This window comes from Vipera berus, assembly GCF_964194415.1.
Source record: "Vipera berus genome assembly, chromosome: 17".
In the NCBI taxonomy this organism is placed as follows: Eukaryota; Metazoa; Chordata; class Lepidosauria; order Squamata; family Viperidae; genus Vipera; species Vipera berus.
In genome coordinates, this window is record NC_138220.1 from 4,364,848 (window position 1) to 4,385,737 (window position 20,890).

At 48.4% G+C, this 20,890-nt stretch overlaps 1 protein-coding gene across 4 annotated transcripts in view; it reads left to right on the top strand.

The window, feature by feature from the left end:
* The window catches only part of PEX14 (peroxisomal biogenesis factor 14), a 75,955-nt gene extending 55,065 nt beyond the window's left edge, over positions 1–20,890 (top strand). For 2 of the 4 annotated variants that reach the window (XM_081341604.1, XM_081341601.1), the window contains 6 exons: positions 6,758–6,880; positions 10,581–10,666; positions 12,387–12,489; positions 14,604–14,701; positions 17,092–17,183; positions 19,639–20,890. In XM_081341604.1, the coding sequence (XP_081197730.1) occupies positions 6,758–6,880; positions 10,581–10,666; positions 12,387–12,489; positions 14,604–14,701; positions 17,092–17,183; positions 19,639–20,089 (953 nt within the window). In that variant the 3' untranslated portion in view covers positions 20,090–20,890. Of the gene's footprint in view, positions 1–1,078; positions 1,606–6,757; positions 6,881–10,580; positions 10,667–12,386; positions 12,490–14,603; positions 14,702–17,091; positions 17,184–19,638 lie in introns of those variants that run through there. The other 2 variants (XM_081341602.1, XM_081341603.1) reach the window with 2 other exon arrangements.

Sequence of the window (20,890 nt, forward strand, 5' to 3'; positions counted from 1 at the left end):
GGGGGGGGGGTGTCAGCTCTTTTCTAGGATGAGAGGAAGAAGGCCGGGGGTCTTTGAAAGTCACGAGGTCCTCAATTTTCCTCCAAGCACCATTCGCTTCTCCGCTTCCTTCGATTATAGACTTTCAAAACTCAGGCCAGCCAGACCGAATCCCTGCCAAGGATTTCTGATGCCAAAGCCAGGCGAAATCTTTTTAGCTGTCCCCCCTTCCCTTCTTGGCTGTATTAGCCCCGTCGTGTTTTTTTTTTAATTGGATTGTGCACGTTCCTCTTGTTGGCTGGCTGGCTGGCTTATTTATTTGCTTTTTAACCCAGGAAATGGGTGGGAACGCAATATTGTTCCATCTGGATCCCCTAGTCATGGGGTGGGTTGCCAACCGAGCAGATTTTGAACCTGAGTGGTTCCCGGTTGCCCTACATCAGTAGATCTTAAAAAAACAAACAAAACAAGATTTAGTGTCTTCCTTTCCACCCCCACCACCCCCTTTTAAAAAAAAATGCAGGGCAAATGGGTACCGTTGCGATTTAATAATGCGCTAGAGAATTGGGCAGAATCCAGAATGGTAGACTTGCCCTGTTGGTTATCGGTTTGCACGGAAGCTTCTGCAATCCACCTTTTAAGGTCTTCTCCTCCAAATTGGCGGCGGCCAGCCGAGATCCTGTTCTTCTCATCCAGACCCGGTCTGGTTGGTACCTGGAGTGGAGACCACCAGGAAACCCCAAACCGTAGACCAGACTGGGAAATCAAACAGAAAAGAGCGGAGAGGGATTTCCACACCTTGGCCCATCCATGTGGCCGCCAGGACTTGACCTTGACTGGAGGGTTACCTGCTTTTAATCTGTACAAACCTACGCAAAAACCAAGGGCTTCAGCCTTAAGCGAACGGGACCAAAAAGATCAAGATGGCAGCAAATGCACCCACTTCTTCCAGAGACAGTCATCCCTAGTGGGAGGGGTGGGTGGGAAATCCTGGTCTGCTTATCAAGTCCTCTGATAAGTGCCGTTTTCACTCTGAGCCACTCTTTATTAATTGGCCTCGAAATAGTTCCAGTGAAAGCCCCACGGTGTGTGTGTGTGTGTGTGTGTGTGTGTGTGTGTGTGTGTGTGTTTTAATGGTTTTAAAACCAACAAAAAAAAATAAGGCAGAGAATTGGAACTTTTACGAAAACAAACCCGAGTTGGTTGCTTGCTAAGAACCCCGGAGGTGAGGTTGGAAGGCCCCAGGGTGCCGAATCAGTGCCAAACGGGAATTGGTGAGTCGTTTGCTGCTGGCTCTCGAAAAGAGCTTGAGTGGGAAAGATGGTGAGTGACAGACCGTTTATAGTATTATTATTATTTTTTCCAAACATGCCCATCCCCACTCCAGTGAGATTCATCTGCAAAGAGGCAGAGCGGCACCAGCCAGACAGGAATTAAAAGCCAGGAAAAGAAAATTGAATCATTGGTCTGAACGGCCCAGAAGCCAGAAGGTTTTTGCAAAAAAAAAAAAAAAAGGACCAGGCTCCATCAAGCAGCTGAAAATGGGCTCCATTTTGCTCTGTGCAAATCTTAGAGCGAAAGCTTTTTCCCACCCCTTCTGCTTTCCGGGAACTTTTCCTAGCAAAGGTTTGTCTTTGGTGAACTCGCCTTCATTTACACACACACACACACACACACACGGGGTGACCATGGTTAAAGTAAGCAGTCGGGTGGCTGCAGAAAACGTCTCGAAAAATGGCAAGGCTTCTTGGCTCCTGCCTCCTTTATGCAAGTGCCACGTGCGTGAGCAGCCACCTCTGCGATGTTATATATATATATATATAGCAAGCCAAAAAAATTTTTATACAAATATGAGCTGCCACTGCTGTGGCTACTGCCTGTAGATGGCCTTGGGTTAGGCTGAAACAGGAAATAAGATTTCTCCCGTGTTTGGGGCCTAAGCAAGTGTATTCTAAATACTTAACGAACATTTAACATATATATATATGTATGTATGTATGTATGTATGTATGTGTATGTATGTATATGTATATATTAGTTTTCGTAGATTTTCATGGGTACAAGTATGTAGGTCTTGGCGTATTTGGGTCTTTTCCTGTGTAAGATTGATAGTGTCTTGGCGACGTTTCGACGAGGTCCCACTCGTCATCTTCAGGCTGGTATCTTCGGCTTCGCACGAAGCCGAAGATACCAGCCTGAAGATGACCAGCCTGAAGATGACGAGTGGGACCTCGTCGAAACGTCGCCAAGACACTATCAATCTTACACAGGAAAAGACCCAAATACGCCAAGACCTAAATATATATATATATTAAGGTGTTGGGAGATCTTCGTCCAGAGCTGGCATCTTGCGAGAAGAAAAGATGGATGGATGGAGAGATTGAGGAAGATGGGGTGGGGGTGTCGGAGAGGATCACGTCCTGTTTTCTTTGCGGCTTTCTCCCCGGCTCAGTCCTGGTGCTTATATTATTCCTTGCAGATAGCAATCAACTGGAAGGAAGTGTGTGTCTAATTTGCATGAGATTATTTTTTTTTTTAAAAAAAAGCTGCATTAGTCAAGGGTGATGGTAAACAACGCAGAGAGAAAGCCTTCTTGTAACAGAGCTTTTTCAAGGCCAAATTGGCAGCTTTTCTGCATTGTTCCTTTTTAACCTTTGATGGGTGGGGGGGACTGAGGTCTTTTGCTGTGGGTTGCTTGGCGTGTCAACAGGAGAGAAAGGCATATTTGTTTTCAGGCCGACTTACCTACCGCCACAGTCGGGGCCCCAAATCTCCACCGCTAAGCAAGACAGCATTTGTCCCCTTTAGCGGCTTTTCTCGCCGCGCTGGTTAAAGCGAGCCGCTGCAGTTGCAACACGCTTGATGGCAGGAGCAAGGACCCTTAGATTTTACATGCCGCTTCGTCGTTCTTTACAGCCCTCTCTTAAGCGGATTACAGAGTCAGCCTATCTCTCCACCCCTTCCAACAACCTGGATCCTCATTTTACCAACCTCGGAAAGGATGGAAGGCTGAGTCGACCTTGAGCCGGTCAGGATCGAACTCCTGGCTGTGGGCAGAGTTAGCCTGCAGTGCTGCATTCTGAGCCTTGCGCCACGAGGGCTCTTGATAAGTGGCTTCCCCACTGCTTAGGTGATTGCATGACTTCAAACCTGGCCCTTTGTTTGACTTGTGGACTTCAACTCCCAGAATTCCTCAGCCAGCGTGCACACCACCGGTGCATTGCCCATAAATCTACACCTTCCTATCTCAAAAAAAAACCCCAAAAGATCCCCTCTATTTTAATCCCTAATAAAAGCTACAGTGCTTTGAGTAATCCCATTGTTGCCAGTTAATACGACCAGATTAATGCGCAGAAATAAAATTATCTCTTGATCCCCTCTGAACAGGATGTGAATTGAGCCTAGGAGGAAGGGGGGGGGAATGGCTAACGAGGACTGTTATTTCCTCCAATTTCCAATTTGGGAAACCTCAGGAACAAAGGATCTGTCCGCGGCTTGTTGAGCAATCTTCAATGCTAATGTTTATCTCAAAGGCTTTCTCCGAATGGGAAGTGGGCTTTTGGTTGGGAACGTTTCATTATCCCATCCTCACGATGGCTTTTGTAAGGAGGCAATTGCAAAATAAATAAAACCGAAATGGCTTCCTAATCATAATGGGCAGATTCTTTCCCTTTTAATGACCGGCGGAAGACCTCAGCCTAAGAAACAGCCTTCCCAAGCTCAGCATCTCCTCTCCAGACAGGTTGGGACTACAAATACCATAGCGTCTGGCCGGCCAGCTCCAGAAAAAGGTTGCATTCAACTACTTAACCCTTACCTCCAGTTGCCAAAGTCTGCCCAGTTGCTTTAAGGGCAAGGAAAACAATGATCTTGTGGGCTGGAAGCTGTGTAGAATCTGTTGTATTTCCCCCCGTAATGTCTCATTAAAGCAGCCGTCTCTGGAAGACAAAATGGCTGCTTTAATGAGCCACTGGAAGGTTTGGATCAGTAATCCCACAACTCCTGAAGTACTTCCTCCGCGTCTGAAGCATGGCATCGCGGGAAGGATGCTGAATCTTGAAAGGGCTGAATGCATTTGGAAATCTGGGTTAGTTTTTAAGGGCTGCGTGCCTACAGTAATCCTGTTTACTTCATGCGTAATTTTCAACGAGGAATCCGTTTGGGCCTTTTCTCAAGTTCTCCCACAACCTCATGAAGCTAAGAACGGCAACTCCACGTGCAAGGCCAGGAATGGCTGGAACCGGTTCTGTTCACCTTGGCTAACCTGGTTAACTCGCTCTTTAGGGCCCACCCTCTTTGTTTTAAATTGCGGAGTCTCGAACCTAACCTGGGATCCATTTTCTTTCTTTCTTTCTTTTTTTGTTCCCACACTTCTCCTTCTACTTCATTTTGGCAGTCTTCCTTTCATTGCAACGTTTCCGACGGCAAGAGATCTTGCGGCTCAAGGCAGATAAACCACATTTAGCTTTTCATTTGTAGTGCGTGTCTTCTCCTTTTTCTAAAAAAATAAATAAATACGGGCCCAGCTGCAGGACTTCCTTTACATGTGCTGGTCAGGAGCTGTTTTCCTTTACTTTCTCTCCCCCCCCCCCTTCTTCCTTCTTGGCCAAATTTTCCCCAGATGTTCTGGCTGTAGCAGATGTCTGCGCCAGGCGCTGTGCGAAATCCTTGTGACCCCAGCGACAGCTTTCCCAACCCTGGCACGTCCATCTTAATTTCTGAAACTCTTGAGCCCATTTTCCCCTGATCTGTTCCAATTTTCGCTCTGCAGTCTTCTGTGTCTAATCATAGCCAGACCCGTTCCCCCCCCCCCCGTTTGCCTTTTTTTTATTTTCGGCATTTGTCATAAAATAAAGCAAATTATTCCCATCTCCAGAAACAATCTAGACTAATTACTAGTCGTCTAGCCCAATAATTAGCTTTTTGATTCCCTGCCTGTTTTCCTTACATTATTCTTAAGTTTTCTCCCCACTCTTTTTAAAGTTGGGGTTGGGTTGGTTGGTTGTTTTTTTTTCTTCGCACCATTACAGATTAAAATGAGCCACATTTGCAGTTGATGGTGCTTATTTGCCCCCCCCCGTTTGTTTATTTTAATTTTTTTTTCCAAGAGGAAGAATGGCGGTGGGGGGGGTGGGAAACGCAGTAGAAAAACTACTTCAAAAGCAGCCATAAACGCAAAGATAAATTAAGGAAATTGAATGAGACACACTTGGAATGTGGCAATGAAGACTTAATACGCCCGTGGCTTAAGGTTAAATTGCAAGCCATGTGAAAAATTATGTGTTTGCCCGCCCTGTCCCCGCCAATCCAAAATTCAGGGGTGGCACTCCGGTTTGTTGAAATAGTTTTTTAGAAATCTTTTCTCGGGAGTTAGCAAACTGGAGCAGTTTCCTCCTGAAGGTGACTCAAAGGGTGAAGAGAGCAGAAGTGATCGGTGATCAGGGATTCTTTAAAAACAAAGGGGGGGTATGTTTAGCTTGGAGGAGAGAAAACGGAGGAGACAGGTCAGACTGTAGACCACACAAAAGGTAGTCCGGCTATAAATAAATGAGGCCAAATTTCGGCACCGATTTACCAGATCTTACACGGCCCTCTGAAAAAGGAGCAGGTGAATTCGTTTGGCTGCGTTTGTCTCTTGCACTGAGCTGCGTTTCAATACAGCTGTTTCCCAGTCAGGCGTTTTTCACCATTTCCCTTTTCTCTCTGGCCACCGTTCTTCCAGATCCCACGGGGAGGGAGTCACCTGTCCTTCTGGAACCTCTGATCCAATCTAAGAGTCGGTCTCCGGGACCAGGGATTTAAGTCTTCCGGGCTTTGTACAACTGAACCTTTGGTCCCGGTGACCGAGTCTAGTTTGGATCCTGCAACGTTATCCTGGGATACGATATATTCGCCTTTATGCATGAGTAGAAAAGAGGAAATTTTGGGAAGGGTCATTTTGGATGTCATTGGAGGATGAGCATTTTTATTTATATATGAGGATAGATAGATAGATAGATAGATAGATAGATAGATAGATAGATAGATAGATAGATAGATAGATAGATAGATAGAACAGATGAGAGATGATAGAGAGAGAGATGATAGAGAGAGAGATGATAGAGAGAGATGATAGGTAGGTAGGTAGGTAGATGATAGAGAGATAGATGATAGATAGATAGATAGATAGATAGATAGATAGATAGATAGATAGATAAGAGATGATAGAGAGATGATAGGTAGGTAGGTAGGTAGATGATAGATGAGACAGATGATAGATGAGAGAGAGAGATGATAGATGAGAGAGAGAGATTATAGAGAGAGATGATAGGTAGGTAGATGATAGATAGATAGATAGACAGACAGACAGACAGACAGACGAGAGAGAGATGATGATATGATATGAAATATGATATGATAGGTGGACAATACAATGTAGGAGATAAAATATTAACTTAAGATAAAACCAGAATAAAATCACCATGATATGGAGCCATGGAACTGCAGTGGGATAGATGTTATAATTCGATATCTAACAAAGCTAGCCCTCTTAACTGCTTCTGGTGGTGTGGCTGCGATGAGTTCTTCCCAGGTGGCTTGAAATTTCCCGAGAAGACATTCTTGAATTAAGGATGAGGATGGTGGATGTCTCCCCTCACCCCACCCCACAAAAGAATGTGACGGAGGTGCTAAGTGTCTGTAGAGGAAGCTTAATTTCAGTCCTTGTGAGTTGTCTGTATTAGGAAAGAACTTCCGGGAAGCCGAGAATTTTTCTGCAAAGCTGTCCTTTCCTTTCCAGGTCTCACCGACGAAGAAATAGATCTGGCCTTCCAACAATCGGGCACCTCGAAAGAGGAAACCGAGCCACACAATCTCCCCCCACAGTTGGTGCCAAGTCCGTCCACACAGCTCACACCATACAGTAAGTAGCCTGCCGGAAACCACAATAAAGCTGTTTTAGTTCTGGGTATCATTTGGCCGTCTTTATTATTATTATTTTTCCCTGAAGGGCTAAGTAGAGCCTTGTTAGTTCTTCTGACGAGTCTAAACCTTCTTCTTCATTTCCCTTTCTCAAAAGTTAGGGTTCCTTCTGACCTCCTGCTCCAAGACACCGCTCATTAGTCCCAATAAAGGCGTTGTAAAATGAACTCTTAACTTTGTCCCCTTGCTGAAGCAAGCTTGGCTGTTGTCCCTGCTCGGGGAGCTAGAAAGGAAATTAATTAATTGTGTGCAGCAACCCAGACGTGAAGTGAAAGTTCCTCCCTTTTGGATCTGAAAAGTAATTCGAGCAGACTTCTTACAGCAGGGTGATCCTGAAGCGAGGAAAGAACGGGGGGGGGGGGGGCATAGTATACCTCACAACGTTGTTGTAGAGTCACGATATCACCATTTACAAACACAAATACACCAGCTGCCTCCAGGCAGAAAGACAGGATGGCAGAGAAAACGGCTGGCTTAAAATTACAGGCAGTCCTCGACTTACGACCACAACTGACCTGCCCTAAATTTCTGTTGTTAAGCGAGAGGTTTGTTAAGCGGGTTTTGCCCCATTTTACGACCTTCCTTGCCATGGTTGTTAAGTGAATCACTGCGGTTGATAAGTTAGTAACCAGGTTGTTGAGGGAATCTTGCTTTCCCCCACCGACTTGGCTTGTCAGAAGGTCGCAAAAGGGGATCGCGCGACGCTCTCCAGCCCGCCAATTCTTATCCTCTCTCTTATTTCAATAACCTTGGTTCTCACGCTAGGTACAGCATTGTTATGTCTAGCTAAACTCTCCTGCACGTTCCTCCCCCCAGCATCATCTAACTCTGACTCGTAAGAGTAAAACATAAGAAGGAAACGGTTGCATCTCCACCTGTTGTCAAAGCAAAAGCATCCGATGTTAGCAGTGTTGACAAAACGCTCCTGTAGTCTTATTAAGGCTCAGGTGTCCCCTGCTTTGCAGAAGCAGGAAGATGTTGGCTTGTGGTGTAAATCTGACTTGTGTGACTTGTGCTTCTTCCTATAACCTCATCATCGCTCTTTGGGGCCGGTTCAGTAGAGAATCCGTGAAAGTGAAATTCTCCTTCTTCACATCTGCCCCCCCCCCCACGCACACACTTTTTTTTTTTTGCCAAGAGGTGTCAAAACTGTTTCTTAAAAAAAAAAAACCCACCTCCGACTCCTTGATTTTGATTAATATAGAGAAACAAGACTGATAATAAAATTGATAAATGACAGGCGAATTACTTGTCCCCGGTAATTTATTACATAAAATATCTTTTATTTGACACGCGATTAGTTGCAGGGAGCATCGCTCAATCTGACTAGTTGAAACATGCTCCTAAAGCGATTCCCTTTTACTTGGAGGAGGAGGAGGAGGAGGAGGAGGAAGGGGAAATAAATAAATAAATAAATCTGTTATTGGCACGTATGAAATGGGATTTATATGGTCTTTCCCCCCCAACCCGCTTCATTACATAGAATTTCTGGGGAGTTCCTTATTTTTATTTTATTTTATTTATTTTAATTCCATTTATATCCCGCCCTTCTCCGAAGACTCAGGGCGGCTTACAAGCTTAGCCAAAGGTGTGTGAGAAAAGCGTTCTCAAGTTGGCCTGAATTTTTATGGCCTTTTCCCGACAGAGATTGCCTCGGAGGGAAACAGGTGTCTTTTGCAAACCATCTTTCCAAATCTCAAAATAGTCGCTTGGTCCTACAAAGCGGGCATCGATCCGGTGACGTTTGTCCCTTTAAGCATGCCCAGCGTGCGTACAGTCAGACAGAATTATCCTTTTTTTTTTTCCTGGAAGAAAGTTAACTCACCCAGGCACCTCCGACAGTACCCCGAGTTGCTGTTTTGATGATGATGATGATTTAATTTCCCTCTCCCCCCCCACCCGTGTTGATGTGCAGGGTTGAAGCTTTGGAAAGACCCATTTTGCTTTTCAGCCGAGCCTCTGCATCGATATTTATTTATTTTATTTATTTATTTAGATTTATATACCGCCCTTTCCCGAAGGACTCAGGGCGGTTTACAGGGCATTTAAAAGAAAGTCAATACAAATATGAGAAATGGACTTAGAAGATGTCCACCGCGCTATTTTTTATTTTTATTTTTCCAACATTGGCAGCTAGAAGATGGCGAGGCTGGCCTGGGAATCCTGGGAGTTGAAGCCCACCCCTCTTCAAGCTGCCAGCTATGAAGAAAAAAACCGCGCTTGACTACAATTAAGTAAACCTTTTTCTTTTGGGGACTCCGAAAACTTGGCGTCGCTCGAGTCCCACGTGCTTCAGTGGCCACAGAAATCAGCCTCCCTTCACACGTTTTACCCCGAAGCCTGCAGAAGTGGCTTATATGGCAGCCCCCAGCCCCGAATCCACTTGATTCTCCCCCCCCCACTACCCACCCACCGTTGCAGCCAGGAAAGCAAATGGCAAATTCTCCTCTCCCCCCCCCCCTTAAAATTAATTCTTCCCTTTCTCCTCGGCCTCTTTTTTTTTTAAATTTTTTTGCCACACGACAAAATTATTTCACGCCTCCCGAAAAATGCGCAAAATGGCATTTCGGCACCTTCTCTTTATAGACTCTCTGAACTTTCCGGAAAGATCATCCTGGTCCCTTTTCATTAATAATGAAAACCGAGGGGCAATAAAATGTTTTTAGCAGGAGCATGATGGGAACGGGGAGAGAGAGAGAGAGAGATGGAAGAAGGGGGCGAGAGAGGCCAACGCGGGTGGGGTTGGGTGAGGGTCTTTGGGGGGGGCGTCTTTCTGGAGGTCAAAGCCGTGGAGCAAAGCCGTGGAGAGCAGCCTTGCTGGAGTCCAAACCCCAAATTATTGGCCGTAGAGCAATTGTCAAACTTCGGTGACAGCCAGGAGTAACTCCTTCCTCTGAGTTCAGACGCCCAGGAGTAACTCCTTCCTCTGAGTTCCGACGCCCAGCAGTAACTCCTTCCTTTGAGTTCAGACGCCCAGGAGTAACTCCTTCCTCTGAGTTCAGACGCCCAGGAGTAACTCCTTCCTCTTGAGTTCAGACGCCCAGGAGTAACTCCTTCCTCTTGAGTTCAGACGCCCAGGAGTAACTCCTTCCTCTGAGTTCAGTCGCCCAGGAGTAACTCCTTCCTTTGAGTTCAGACGCCCAGGAGTAACTCCTTCCTTTGAGTTCAGACGCCCAGGAGTAACTCCTTCCTTTGAGTTCACCTGGCCCTGATCAAGGTAGATGTTAGCGAGAGACGGGAATACAGCCAGTCCTCTGCTTACGCTCATAATTGAGAGGAAAATTCCGTTCGTTAAGCGAGCAAGCGTCCGAATCTTGACCGCGGGGAGACCGCCACGGCCGTCAGTGTAAAAAGCCGGCCTTCAATCGCACTCTGCGGGAGCATTGCAACTTTGCACGGTCACTGAACAAATGCTTGCGAGTCGGGGGGGCTAGCCGTACACACACACACCTTTTTCTTCCCGCCCACCCTCCCCCCAAAACCGGGTCTCCACCCTAACCCCGAAGACGATCTTAAGCTATTCCTCTCCCTTCTGAACGGGACGATTTAAACGCTTAAGAAGCTGGGGGGGGGGGGTTCATTGATTTATTTTATTTGATTTATCTGATTTATTTAATTTCCTTGCCTGCCGCCTTCCCCAGGTCCCGCGAGCTCCAGATGGAGAGACTACGGGGCCCTGGCAGTTATTATGACTGGCCTTGCAATTGGTTTCCACCAGCTTTACAAGGTAAGCGACTCCGATTTACTCAGCTTCTCAACCTGGGTTGTGTTTTTTTTTCCTTCCACCGTCCTGCCTAGCAGGCATCAAAAGACAGGCCTCTTAGCAAGACCCCTTCGTGGGCATTTCCAGCCTGCCTCCTCCACCTTGCCCTCTCTTGTAAAGACGGAAATCTTTTTATTATTGTCATATTGGGAGGGCCGGGCCAGGAGCTGAGCATCCTCAACGCCTAACTCACCTGGATTCTTCCTGTACCTATCGATCACACCGACAATTCTTCCCCGATACGCCTCTGTATTTATCAGCTGAAGATAGAAGCAGCTAATTCTACAAGTCAACCTTTTCTCAAATCCTTTTTTTTTTTTTTTTGTAGCAACAACTACTGTTTGCAGGCCTGGGTACCTGCTCGCTCTTGGGAACACGGGCCCCTGAATTCAATGCACTGCTGTGTGGTTGTGATAGTGGGGAGAAGTAAAGCTGGTGTCTCTGGGTGTCATAAGGAGCCCCTTCTCTCTCTGTCTCCCACCCACCCACCCCCCATTTTCATTCACAAAGTGTTAAGGGCTATGCAAATTCCTACACATAGCCGAAACCAAATAGCTGCATTATTAAAAGTGCAGCACGTAATTTCCTAGCCCTAGGCAACCTCCCTTGGTGTGCGTGTTTGTTTTTTTCACGTCGTAGCAAACTCCCTTGAAGAATTACCTTTTAAAACACTCTTTCTGCATCTTGTAAGGACAGCTCTAGAGCTTGGCCCTTTGATGACTTGTGGACTTCAACTCCCAGAATGCCTCGTGCCTGGCTGGCTGAGGAATTCTGGGAGTCGAAGTCCACAAGTCATCAACATCGATCATTCCGCCGAGACCTGAAGACCTGGCTCTTCGAGCTTTCCGGCTCAGGCTGAGTTTTAATTGGGTTTTAACTGGGGTTTTACATGTTGCAGGGACTTAGTTTAATCTTTTTTAAATTGGTCTTAATTTTTGTATTAATGTTTTAAAAATTATACCCTGTAAACCGTCCTGAGTCCTTCGGGAAAGGGCGGTATATAAATTCAATAAATTAAATTAAATTAAATTAAACTTGGGCCCAGTTTGAAGAGCCCTGCTCTAGGTGAAGAGCTAAATCGCTCCCTTTTCTAAACTAAATTATCCAAATATCTAAATTATTGGCGAGGGCGGGGTGACCGCTTGCAAAGCTGCGCCGAAATTCTGACAAAGAGGCCCTAACCAAGATGGTTTCTTTCTCTGGCTGGCCTTTAAAATCGGCTTCGAGTTTGATCTCAAGAGCTGCTAACCCTAGATTTGGCAGGGACTAATCCGCGGCGGCAATCTTGGCTAGTTGCAGTTTGCACAGCGAGAGGAGAAACGAAAGCAGAGATCTGGGACCTTTACTCAATCGGGATGGAACGGCCTGTCCTCCAAACGGCGTCTTCGTTATCAGTATGGTGCCAAAACCTCAATTAAGGAACTTTCCCACGGCTTTCACGTCTTGGTGCTTGGACTCGCCCAATAAAACATGATTTTATTTTTTATTTTTAAAAAATAGTATGGAATGCCGTTACCTTGAGTTCGAAGCCAACTGTGATGGGAGGGCTGCATTCCTGCCACTGCCTCCCTCCCCTCTGCCTTCTCCTCCCACCAGTTTGGGAATTTGGGTAGCCTGTCCTGAAGTTTGAACCCACTCCTTTTTTTTTTTTTTGGTCTCTTTCCCCCCCCCACTTTTTCTGTAGAAATATCTGCTTCCCCTGATCGTGGGGGGTAAGGAAGACAGGAAACAGTTGCAGAGGATTGAGTCAAACATGTCCGAAATGAGTGGCAGCGTGACACAGACAGGTAAGGAGATTAATAGTCCCACCGGCTCCTGCCCCTGGCACCCCCTCCCCTTCCTTCCTTTCCCCCCAACCTTTCTCTCTCTCTCTCTCTCTCTCCCCCCCCCCCCCCACAGCCTCACTTTATGTGGCGACTTCATTTATCTGCTCTGGCAAATCTGTTCACATTTGCAAATGAAGCCGCCGTCATTTCGGTTTAATTTGAAATTGCTTGTTTACTGTCGGCGCGGCCTCAATTAATTATGTTTTTACCGAAAGGCTCCCAACCTCAGAATATTAATAAGGGGAATAAAATGACAGCCTTTCGTAAGGGCTGTAAAGTTCATTTTTAATTTCTGCTTCTTGGGAGTATATTCTTTTTTGGGGGGTCGGGGGGTTTGGGTTTCACGCGCGCACACAGACACACACACCCTCATAGATATATAGATATAATGAAAGTGGCACCTGTTTCTCTTCATTCTGAAGTCACCTTTTTCCTCCCAAGACTTCAGCACGGGTCAGGAAATGTCTGTAATTATGGAAGCGTCTGTATGGCCCATTCCTCCTTCTCCGTTATTGGTTCTGCAGGGGCACTGTTTATTATCCAAGCCCCATCAGATGGCCTAGATTAGTGGAATGTTTTCTTTACAAGCCTGGTTATTGGATGGGACTCCCCAGTTATAATTTTGAAAAAACACCCCACCCCACACACACACACACACACACACCCCTCTTACCAATAAGGCTATTTTTCTCCAACACGTCTTGAGCTTTCATTTCGGCCTTGGAGAGTCCTTAAGCCTACCCTGGCTGAATTGGGACACCCGCTTCCCCGCCTCCCCGGATGGGTTGCCTTGTGGCGCACGGCATTTGAGCACCCTCCTACCCCATCTAGAAAGAGGGTTTGGCAGCTCGGAGACTTCGACTCCCAGAATGCCCCAAACAGCCTGAGTTTGATCTGGAAAGCCACCTTGGGTTGTGCAGGGGGGGGTGGGGGGGAGAAAGCATCTGACTTAAATGAGTCTAGCTTGGAGAAGAGAGGCAGAGTCGAACAGGTGACGGTTTGTGCATTCCATGGTGGAAGGAAGGAAGGAAGAGAAGGAAAGGAGGAAGGAAAGGAAGGAAGAGAAGGAGAGAGGAAGGGAAGAAGGAGAGAGGAAGGGAGGGAGGGAGGAAGAAGGAGAGGAAGGAAGGAAGAGAAGGAGAAGGAAAGGAGGAAGGAAGAGAAGGAGAAGGAAAGGAGGAAGAGATGGAGAGAGGAAGAAGGGAGGGAGGAAGGAAAGGAAGGAGAGAGGAAGGGAAGAAGGAAGGAAGAGAAAGGGAAGGGTGGAAGGAAGGAAGAGAAGGAGAGAGGAAGGAAGGAGGAGAAGAAAGAAGGAAGAGAAGGAGAAGGAAAGGAGGAAGGAAGGAAGAGAAGGAGAGAGGAAGAGAAGGGAGAGAGGAAGGGAAGAAGGAAGGAAGAGAAAGGGAAGGGAGGAAGGAAGAGAAGGAGAGAGGAAGGAAGGAAGGAAGGAAGAGAAAGAGGAAAGGAAGAAGGGAGGAAAGGAAGGAGAGAGGAAGGAAGGAAGAGAAAGAGAGAGGAAGGAAGGAAAGATCCATTAGTCTTTCTGGATGACGAAGACAGATCCTGCCGTGGGCTCCGGGGGGGGGGGGGGAATCTCCGCTGTCCAGCTGGGGCCAGGTCTCTGCCGCATTTTGGCCCCCAGCGTCCAGCCTGGGCGTCCAGCGCAGCGGATTTCCCCGGCCTGCCCTGGAGGCAGATAAATTACCCTGAGGCCGCCCCCCCCCCCGCCATTCAGAGCAAGCGTGCAAATCACCGGCGGTCCTAATGAGAAGGGAGAGGTTTCAGACGGCCACCCTGCCAGCTACCGACATCTATACAAAGGGGAGACAAAGTAGGACCGGGGGAAGATTAGACACAGCCGCAGGTAGATTATGCAGCGGCGGGAGCTCCTGATAAATTATAAGCAGTTAGAGGAAGTGGAAGCCGGGACATAAATCAGACGTGCGAGAAATTGGGGAGGGGGGGTGAAATCTGCCGAGCTCTGCGTTCGAGGAATCTCTCCCTCTTTTCTCCCCCCCCCTCCACCTTGTATGCCTGCCCTAATTTAATCACCCTTCTCCTCTTTCCTTGCGCAGTGACTCAGCTCCAGACCACTTTAGCCTCCGTCCAGGAGCTGCTAATTCAACAGCAGCAGAAGATCCAGGATCTGACGCAGGAGCTGGCTACCTCCAAGGTACCTCGCTTTCCCACCGACCTACAATCTTTCCAGCCATTTACACACACACACACACACACACACACACACACACGTCCCGAATCCCAATTAGACGGCTGGAAAAGTTCCAGAAAGAGCAAGCGGGCCCTTCCTTGTAGCCTACAGGCCGAACGAAACCTCCACGTTCGGCAGCAGTCTAGCTCACTGCCAGGGCCGACATAAAAAGTCCCAAGGGAATCTGGGGATGGGTTTAGTGGAGAAACAGCCCCCCCCACACCGAAAAAAATCACTGAGTGGTCCCCTTAACCTCCTATCTGACCGTTTTTTTCTGACCGTCGGAACAATGAAACCAGTGGAACAAACCTGCCTCCAGAAGCTCTGAATGCTCCAACACTGGAAGTTTTTTAAGAAGAGAGTGGACAGCCTGAGCGGGGGGGTTGGACTAGAAGACCTCCAAGGCCCCTTCCATCATCATCCTCATCATTATTATTATCATCATCATTTAGAAGTAGTATTAGTAGTTATTGTTATTATTATTACTATTACTATCATTATTATCATTTAGAAGTTGGTCCGTGGGGCCGGATGCGGTAGAACAGGCAGCGGGGATACCCAGAGCACCCACAAGCCAGGAAACCCTCTTTCATGTTTTATTTCATGCCCCCCCCCCCCCACTTTTTAGCTGACTTGGGTGGCCTGCAGGAAGCAGGATTTCGGTCTGAAGTGTTACTATTAAGAGCACATGTCATGCTTTTAAGGAAAAAGCATGGGGCTTCAAGGATGGGGGGAAAGTTCAAAAGTCTTCACACACACACACACACACCCTTACGCACACAGACACACGCGCGCGCACACACACACTTCTTAATATAGCAGCACTCCGCTCTGTGATCAGAAACTTTCTGCATGCAGAGAGAGAGAGAGTTGGCTGAACCCATCAGCTCTGGAGTAAAAACAAACAGGAAAAGTCATAAAGAGTTTTCTCAGCTGCAGCCGAGCGTTTTCCTATCCCCTTTTTTCAAATGACTGGCGGCATGTAAGAATTTTTTTTTTAAAAAAAGGAGGCTTGAAGCAATTAAAAGAATCTACACCCCAGTCTTTAAAAAAGGGATGGGGGGGGTGGGAGAGAGAAGGAGAAGATTCAGGCCAAGCCCCAGATGTACAAATCTTCCCCTCGCTGTGTGCGTCTGCTGCTTTCTGCCTGTGTTTAAAAGGCCCAGATGTCGGGTTGTCTTTCGGAAACCCTCCAGCATCTGGCGCCAGATGTGCCTTGGGCAGGCCAGCCAGTGGGAAGCTGTCTCCTTAACGTACTCGGGTAGCTCTACAAAAGGGCCGGGACAGCCAAAACGGTGGCTGCGAGGGGGTGGGGGTGGGGGGGAGATCTGGCATTCCCCCCCAGGGATCACATCTGTGCCTGCGTTTGCCAGCTGCGACAATGCCAGCCAGAGCAGGCTCCGGAGCCAGCTGTTTAGCCTTACAGGAAGCATCTGGCAAAGTGGAGTGCTTCTTAGAAACCACCGTTCCTAAGGGACTTTCTCCCCTCCCCTCCATTTTACGACCTGTCTTACCACATTGTTAAGTGAATCGCTGCACTTGTTACAGTTAGTGACGCAATGGGGAATCCGGCTTCCCCCTTGACTCGCTCGTCGTCGGAAGGTTGCAAAAGGGGATGCCCTTGCAACCGTCGTAAAGTACATGCCAGTTGCTAAGCATCTGAATTTCGGTCAGGTGACCCTGGGGATGCTCCAGTGGTTCCCTAAGTGTGCGAAACGCTCCTTTGCCACTTTCTTCAAGCTAAACCACCAAACCAGTGGTTGCAAATCAAGGGCAACCTGGAGTTGGTAACCCTCCTATACCAGAGAGGTGATCTTCCCGTTTAATCTGCCTAGCAACCTGTGATCTAAGATCACCTCTGTCGGAGGATTAGAAACACAAGAGATGCTTCTGTAAGTCCACAAAGGGCCCCCAAAACATAACTCTCTTTGCTTGCCGGACCAGGAGGTGGGGGTTTAAATTAAACCACCACGAAACATGTCCATCCAATCCTTGCTTTTAAAGCCGGTGAAGGCAAGAGAATTCACCTGTGGAACTCTGCGCCACAAGATGCGAGGGTAGCCACCTTTCAAAGGAATGTTTTTTTCTCTCCATATTTATACGGTCCCACAAAGCATTACCAACCCCTTAGTCACACCACCCACCTCTTTTGGCTTTTGATAAAAAGGGAACAGGGGCCTATTGGTGTTAGGCACCTCTGGGGGGTGGGGGAAATGTAGATTTTTTTAAAATGAAGTTCCCTGGAAAGTTAGGCACTGCTGGACACACGATTGAGGTTGTATCATTTAAGTGAGAATTTTTTTTTCCCCCCTGGGTTTTGACTCCAATCATTACTTTTTTTTTTTGCCTCTTAGGCCACCACATCGACCAACTGGATTTTGGAATCTCAGAGTATCAATGATCTGAAGTCGGAGATCTATTCGTTAAAAGGTCTCCTCCTGAACAGGTAAGGAAAGAGATGGGGACGAGGGAACAGGAGCCACACCTTCATCCAACAAAATAAATAAATAACTCCTCTGGCTCCATCCTTCGAAGACACAATTCACAGACTCGCTTCAAACGTCTGCCTCCTCCGCGCCCTTCCTTCCGCACAACCTCTTCACAATAGCTCTACGGGTGCCGCCGTTCCATCCATCCATTCGGGTTTTTTACGCCACCCGTTCGGTGGCTTTGCGCAGTTTATAAGAGGCCTCTAAGAATAATTTACTCATCCGGTTACTTTAGAGATATACATATATATACATATATGTGTTAAATGTTTGTTAAGCATTCAGAATACACTTGCTTAGTCCCAGACACGGGACAAATCTTATTTCCTGTTTCAGCCTAGCCCAGGGATCTTCAAACTTGGCCCTTTGATGACTTCTGGACTTCAACTCCCAGAATTCCTCAGCCAGCATGCCTGATTGAGGAATTCTGGGAGGTGAAGTCCATAAGTCATAAAAGGGCCAAGTTTGAAGACCCCTGGCCTAGCCCAAGGCCATCTACAGGCAGTAGCCACAGCAGTGGCAGCTCATATATATATATACTCTGCTTCGGGGCTCCCGAGCGAGTCCTCAAAGGATGAGGGTTAAAATGGTCCGTCTCTCTGAGATGGAAACCATTTTAAAACAAATCAGATGCCCATCGAAACCCAGGGCACAGAATTTGCCTTGTGGAACTCTGTGCCACAAGATGCGAGGCTAGCCACCTTTCAAAGGAATTTAAGCAGCGTGCATTTTGTAGGCCAAGGAACAAGGATGCTTGGCTAGAAGGCCTACGGAATCAGGGAATGTTACAGCCCTGGATTACTTTAATTAACTGGGCTGGAGTAGATGATCCTCAGGGACCCCTCCGCTCGCCGTTTCCCTCTAATTAAAGTAATTAATGAGATTTGGTCCAATCATGGATTTTTTTTCCGCTGAAGAGTCAATCCCAGGCCGACGGTGGGAGCCATTGAGCCATCGGGACTCATGTCCAAATATGGAGGCCCTTCAATTTCTCTCTCTCTCTCTCTCTCTCTCTCTCTCTCCCTCCCTCCCTCCCTCCCTCCCTTCTTTCTCTCTCCCTCTGTCCTTTCTCTCTTTCTGCTTTCTCTCCTTTTACTCTCTCCTCTCTCTCCCCTTTCTCTCTCTCCTTTCTCCCTCTCTCCTTTCTCCCTCTCTCCTTTCTCTCTCTCCTTTCTCTCTCTCTCTCTCTCCCTCCCTCCTTTCTCTTCTTTCTCTCTCTCTCCCTCTCCTTTCTTTCTGCTTTCTCTCCTCTCTCTCTCCCCTTTCTCTCTCTCCTTTCTCTCTCCCTCTCCTTTCTCTCTCTCTCTCTCTCTCTCCTTTCTCTCTCTCTCTCTCTGCTTTCTCTCCTTTCTCTTTCTCTCTCTCTCTCTCTCTCTCTCCTTTGAGGTGCTTTTTGCTCCAGAAGGAGCACACGACACACACACACAAAAAGGCAGTGCAGTTTCTTAAAATGTTTAATACATTTTAACAGCAAGGCTAAAAAAAAAAAGAAAGCCACCTCTCCTGGGGCCGAGGGCACCTTGGGAGGGGGGGACGCGTTCAAAAAGGGGTCCTTTGTTGTTGGCCAACTTCTTTTATCACACGGACTTTCTCGCAGGGGAAGAAGACGGCGAGGGAGGAGAGAGGGGGGGGCAAGACAGCCCCCTTCCTTCCCACCGCCCCCCCCACCCCCGTTTCAATATTCAGTTCCTGCCAGCCGCGTCAAGGCGAGCGGCACAAGGGCAGCCGTGCTGTATCTGGGTGTCCGCGAGAGGACATCTCGTCATTAAGGAGAAAATTCATTTATTGTCAGTAGGGCTGGCGATGCGCGGGGCTGGTGTGCTAATGCAGCTGGGGGAAGATAAGTGCTCTTGGAAAATATATTTCTTAAAATAAATAAACAGAGCCAAGCCCTGCCTGCCTGGCTGGCTGGCTGCAAAGCGGGAGGCCGGGGTCACACGGGATCCAAGGCAAAGTCTCCAAATTGAATTTCTGATAGCATTTAGGATACCGGTGAATAATGGGGCTGGCGTCGGCTTCTTTGCATGCAGAGGAGAAGGGGGCGCTTCTTCCAAAACGGGGGTCCGGAGTAGCTCAGTGGGTTTGGGGCGGGAAGGATTCTTACATGGGAGGAAGAGAAGGATAACTGTGTTTGAAGAAGGAAATCCTGCAAGGTCAGTTGGAAAAAGGCCGAATTCTGCCCTGTACTGTGAGCCCAACGCAGCCTCCAGTAGGGGCCTTTGACAGTTGGTCACGGCCAGCTCGCCACGGCCAGCTCGCCAGAGGACAAGAGTTCCACTAATATCAAAGAAATAGTGGAATGGAAGCATTAAAGAAAGGACGCCGAACGAGGCTCAGAATGAAATGCGAATGGCGAAAATGAAAAAAATAAAAATAAAAAAAAATACTTTTTATTTACTTTTTCTTCTCCAGGAGACAGTTCCCCCCCTCGCCCTCAGCTCCCAAAATCCTCTCCTGGCAGATCCCGGTCAAGCCCGCTTCCCCCTCTAACCCGGTAACCAATAACCACAACACCAGCAGCGACATCTCTCCGGTTAGCAACGAGTCCGGCTCCCCTTCGCCCGTCAAGGAGAACCACAGCCCCGAGGGGACCACGGCGGGCTGCCACCTGGCCAGCCCCGAGGAAGAAGCGGAGGCGGTGATCGACCTGAAGGGTCAGGTGAGGATGGAGGTGCAAGGGGAAGAGGAGAAGCGGGAGGAGCAGGCCCTTATAGAGGAAGAGGAGGAGGAGGAGGAGGACAACCACGTGGACGAAGAGGCTGTCCAGACGGAGGATCGGCGAGGAGGCGACGGGCAGATCAACGAGCAGGTGGAGAAGCTGCGGAGGCCCGAAGGCGCCAGCAACGAGAATGAAATTGACTAGCTCGGGGCGCTACCGGATCTCCCCCCCCCGGCCCATCTCGGTCTCCTTCACCAAGGCTCTGATTGTCCCCCTCAGTGCTTCACCCCGAGTCATCCTTGTGATCCCGCCCGCCAGGCAGGTGACGAGCCCTCCCTGCCTCTTGATTGCAGGCCCCCAGACACACACACACACCAGGTCTTCTCTCACTCTCCCTGTGCAGTCAGACTTATGTGAACCCAGCCAAATTAACACACACACACACTCATTCAGCTGTTTAGGAAGTACAAAGGTTTCAGTTGGTGGGTGGGTGTGGGGGGACCCCCTCATTTCCACCTGTCCTTCATTGGGGGGGGGGCTTCTGGCCTCCCCTGCTGACCCTCTTTATTTATTGCGTTCAGCTTGGAGAGCCAAAGGGTGCGGCGTCCGCACTTCGCTTTGCGCGGGGAGGGTGTCTTTGCTGAGAAGCCGCTGCCGGTGCCCACGTGCGCAAGAGAGAGTTGGGGGACGTCAGCCCCGTGGAAACCTCTTCCCGCTTGCCCTCTTTCTTTTGCCCCTCTCTCCCTCTTCCTGCTTTTCCGCCGTCAGAGGATCTGAGGGCTTCCTGCAGCTCTCCACGGGTGCCATTCTTGCCCGGGGAGACCCCCCGCTTTGCACGGCTCCCCCCTTTCCTCCCTGCGGCGCTAGGCGGTCCTCCGTGGCTCAGTCCCCAAATGGTGCCATTTCAGGGCCCTCCATCTTTCTCTCATTGACGGGGGGTCTGTCTGTGCCCCCCCCTCCTCCTCTTCCTCCCCGCCCTCCCGCCTTTGGCCTGGTTGGGTGGGG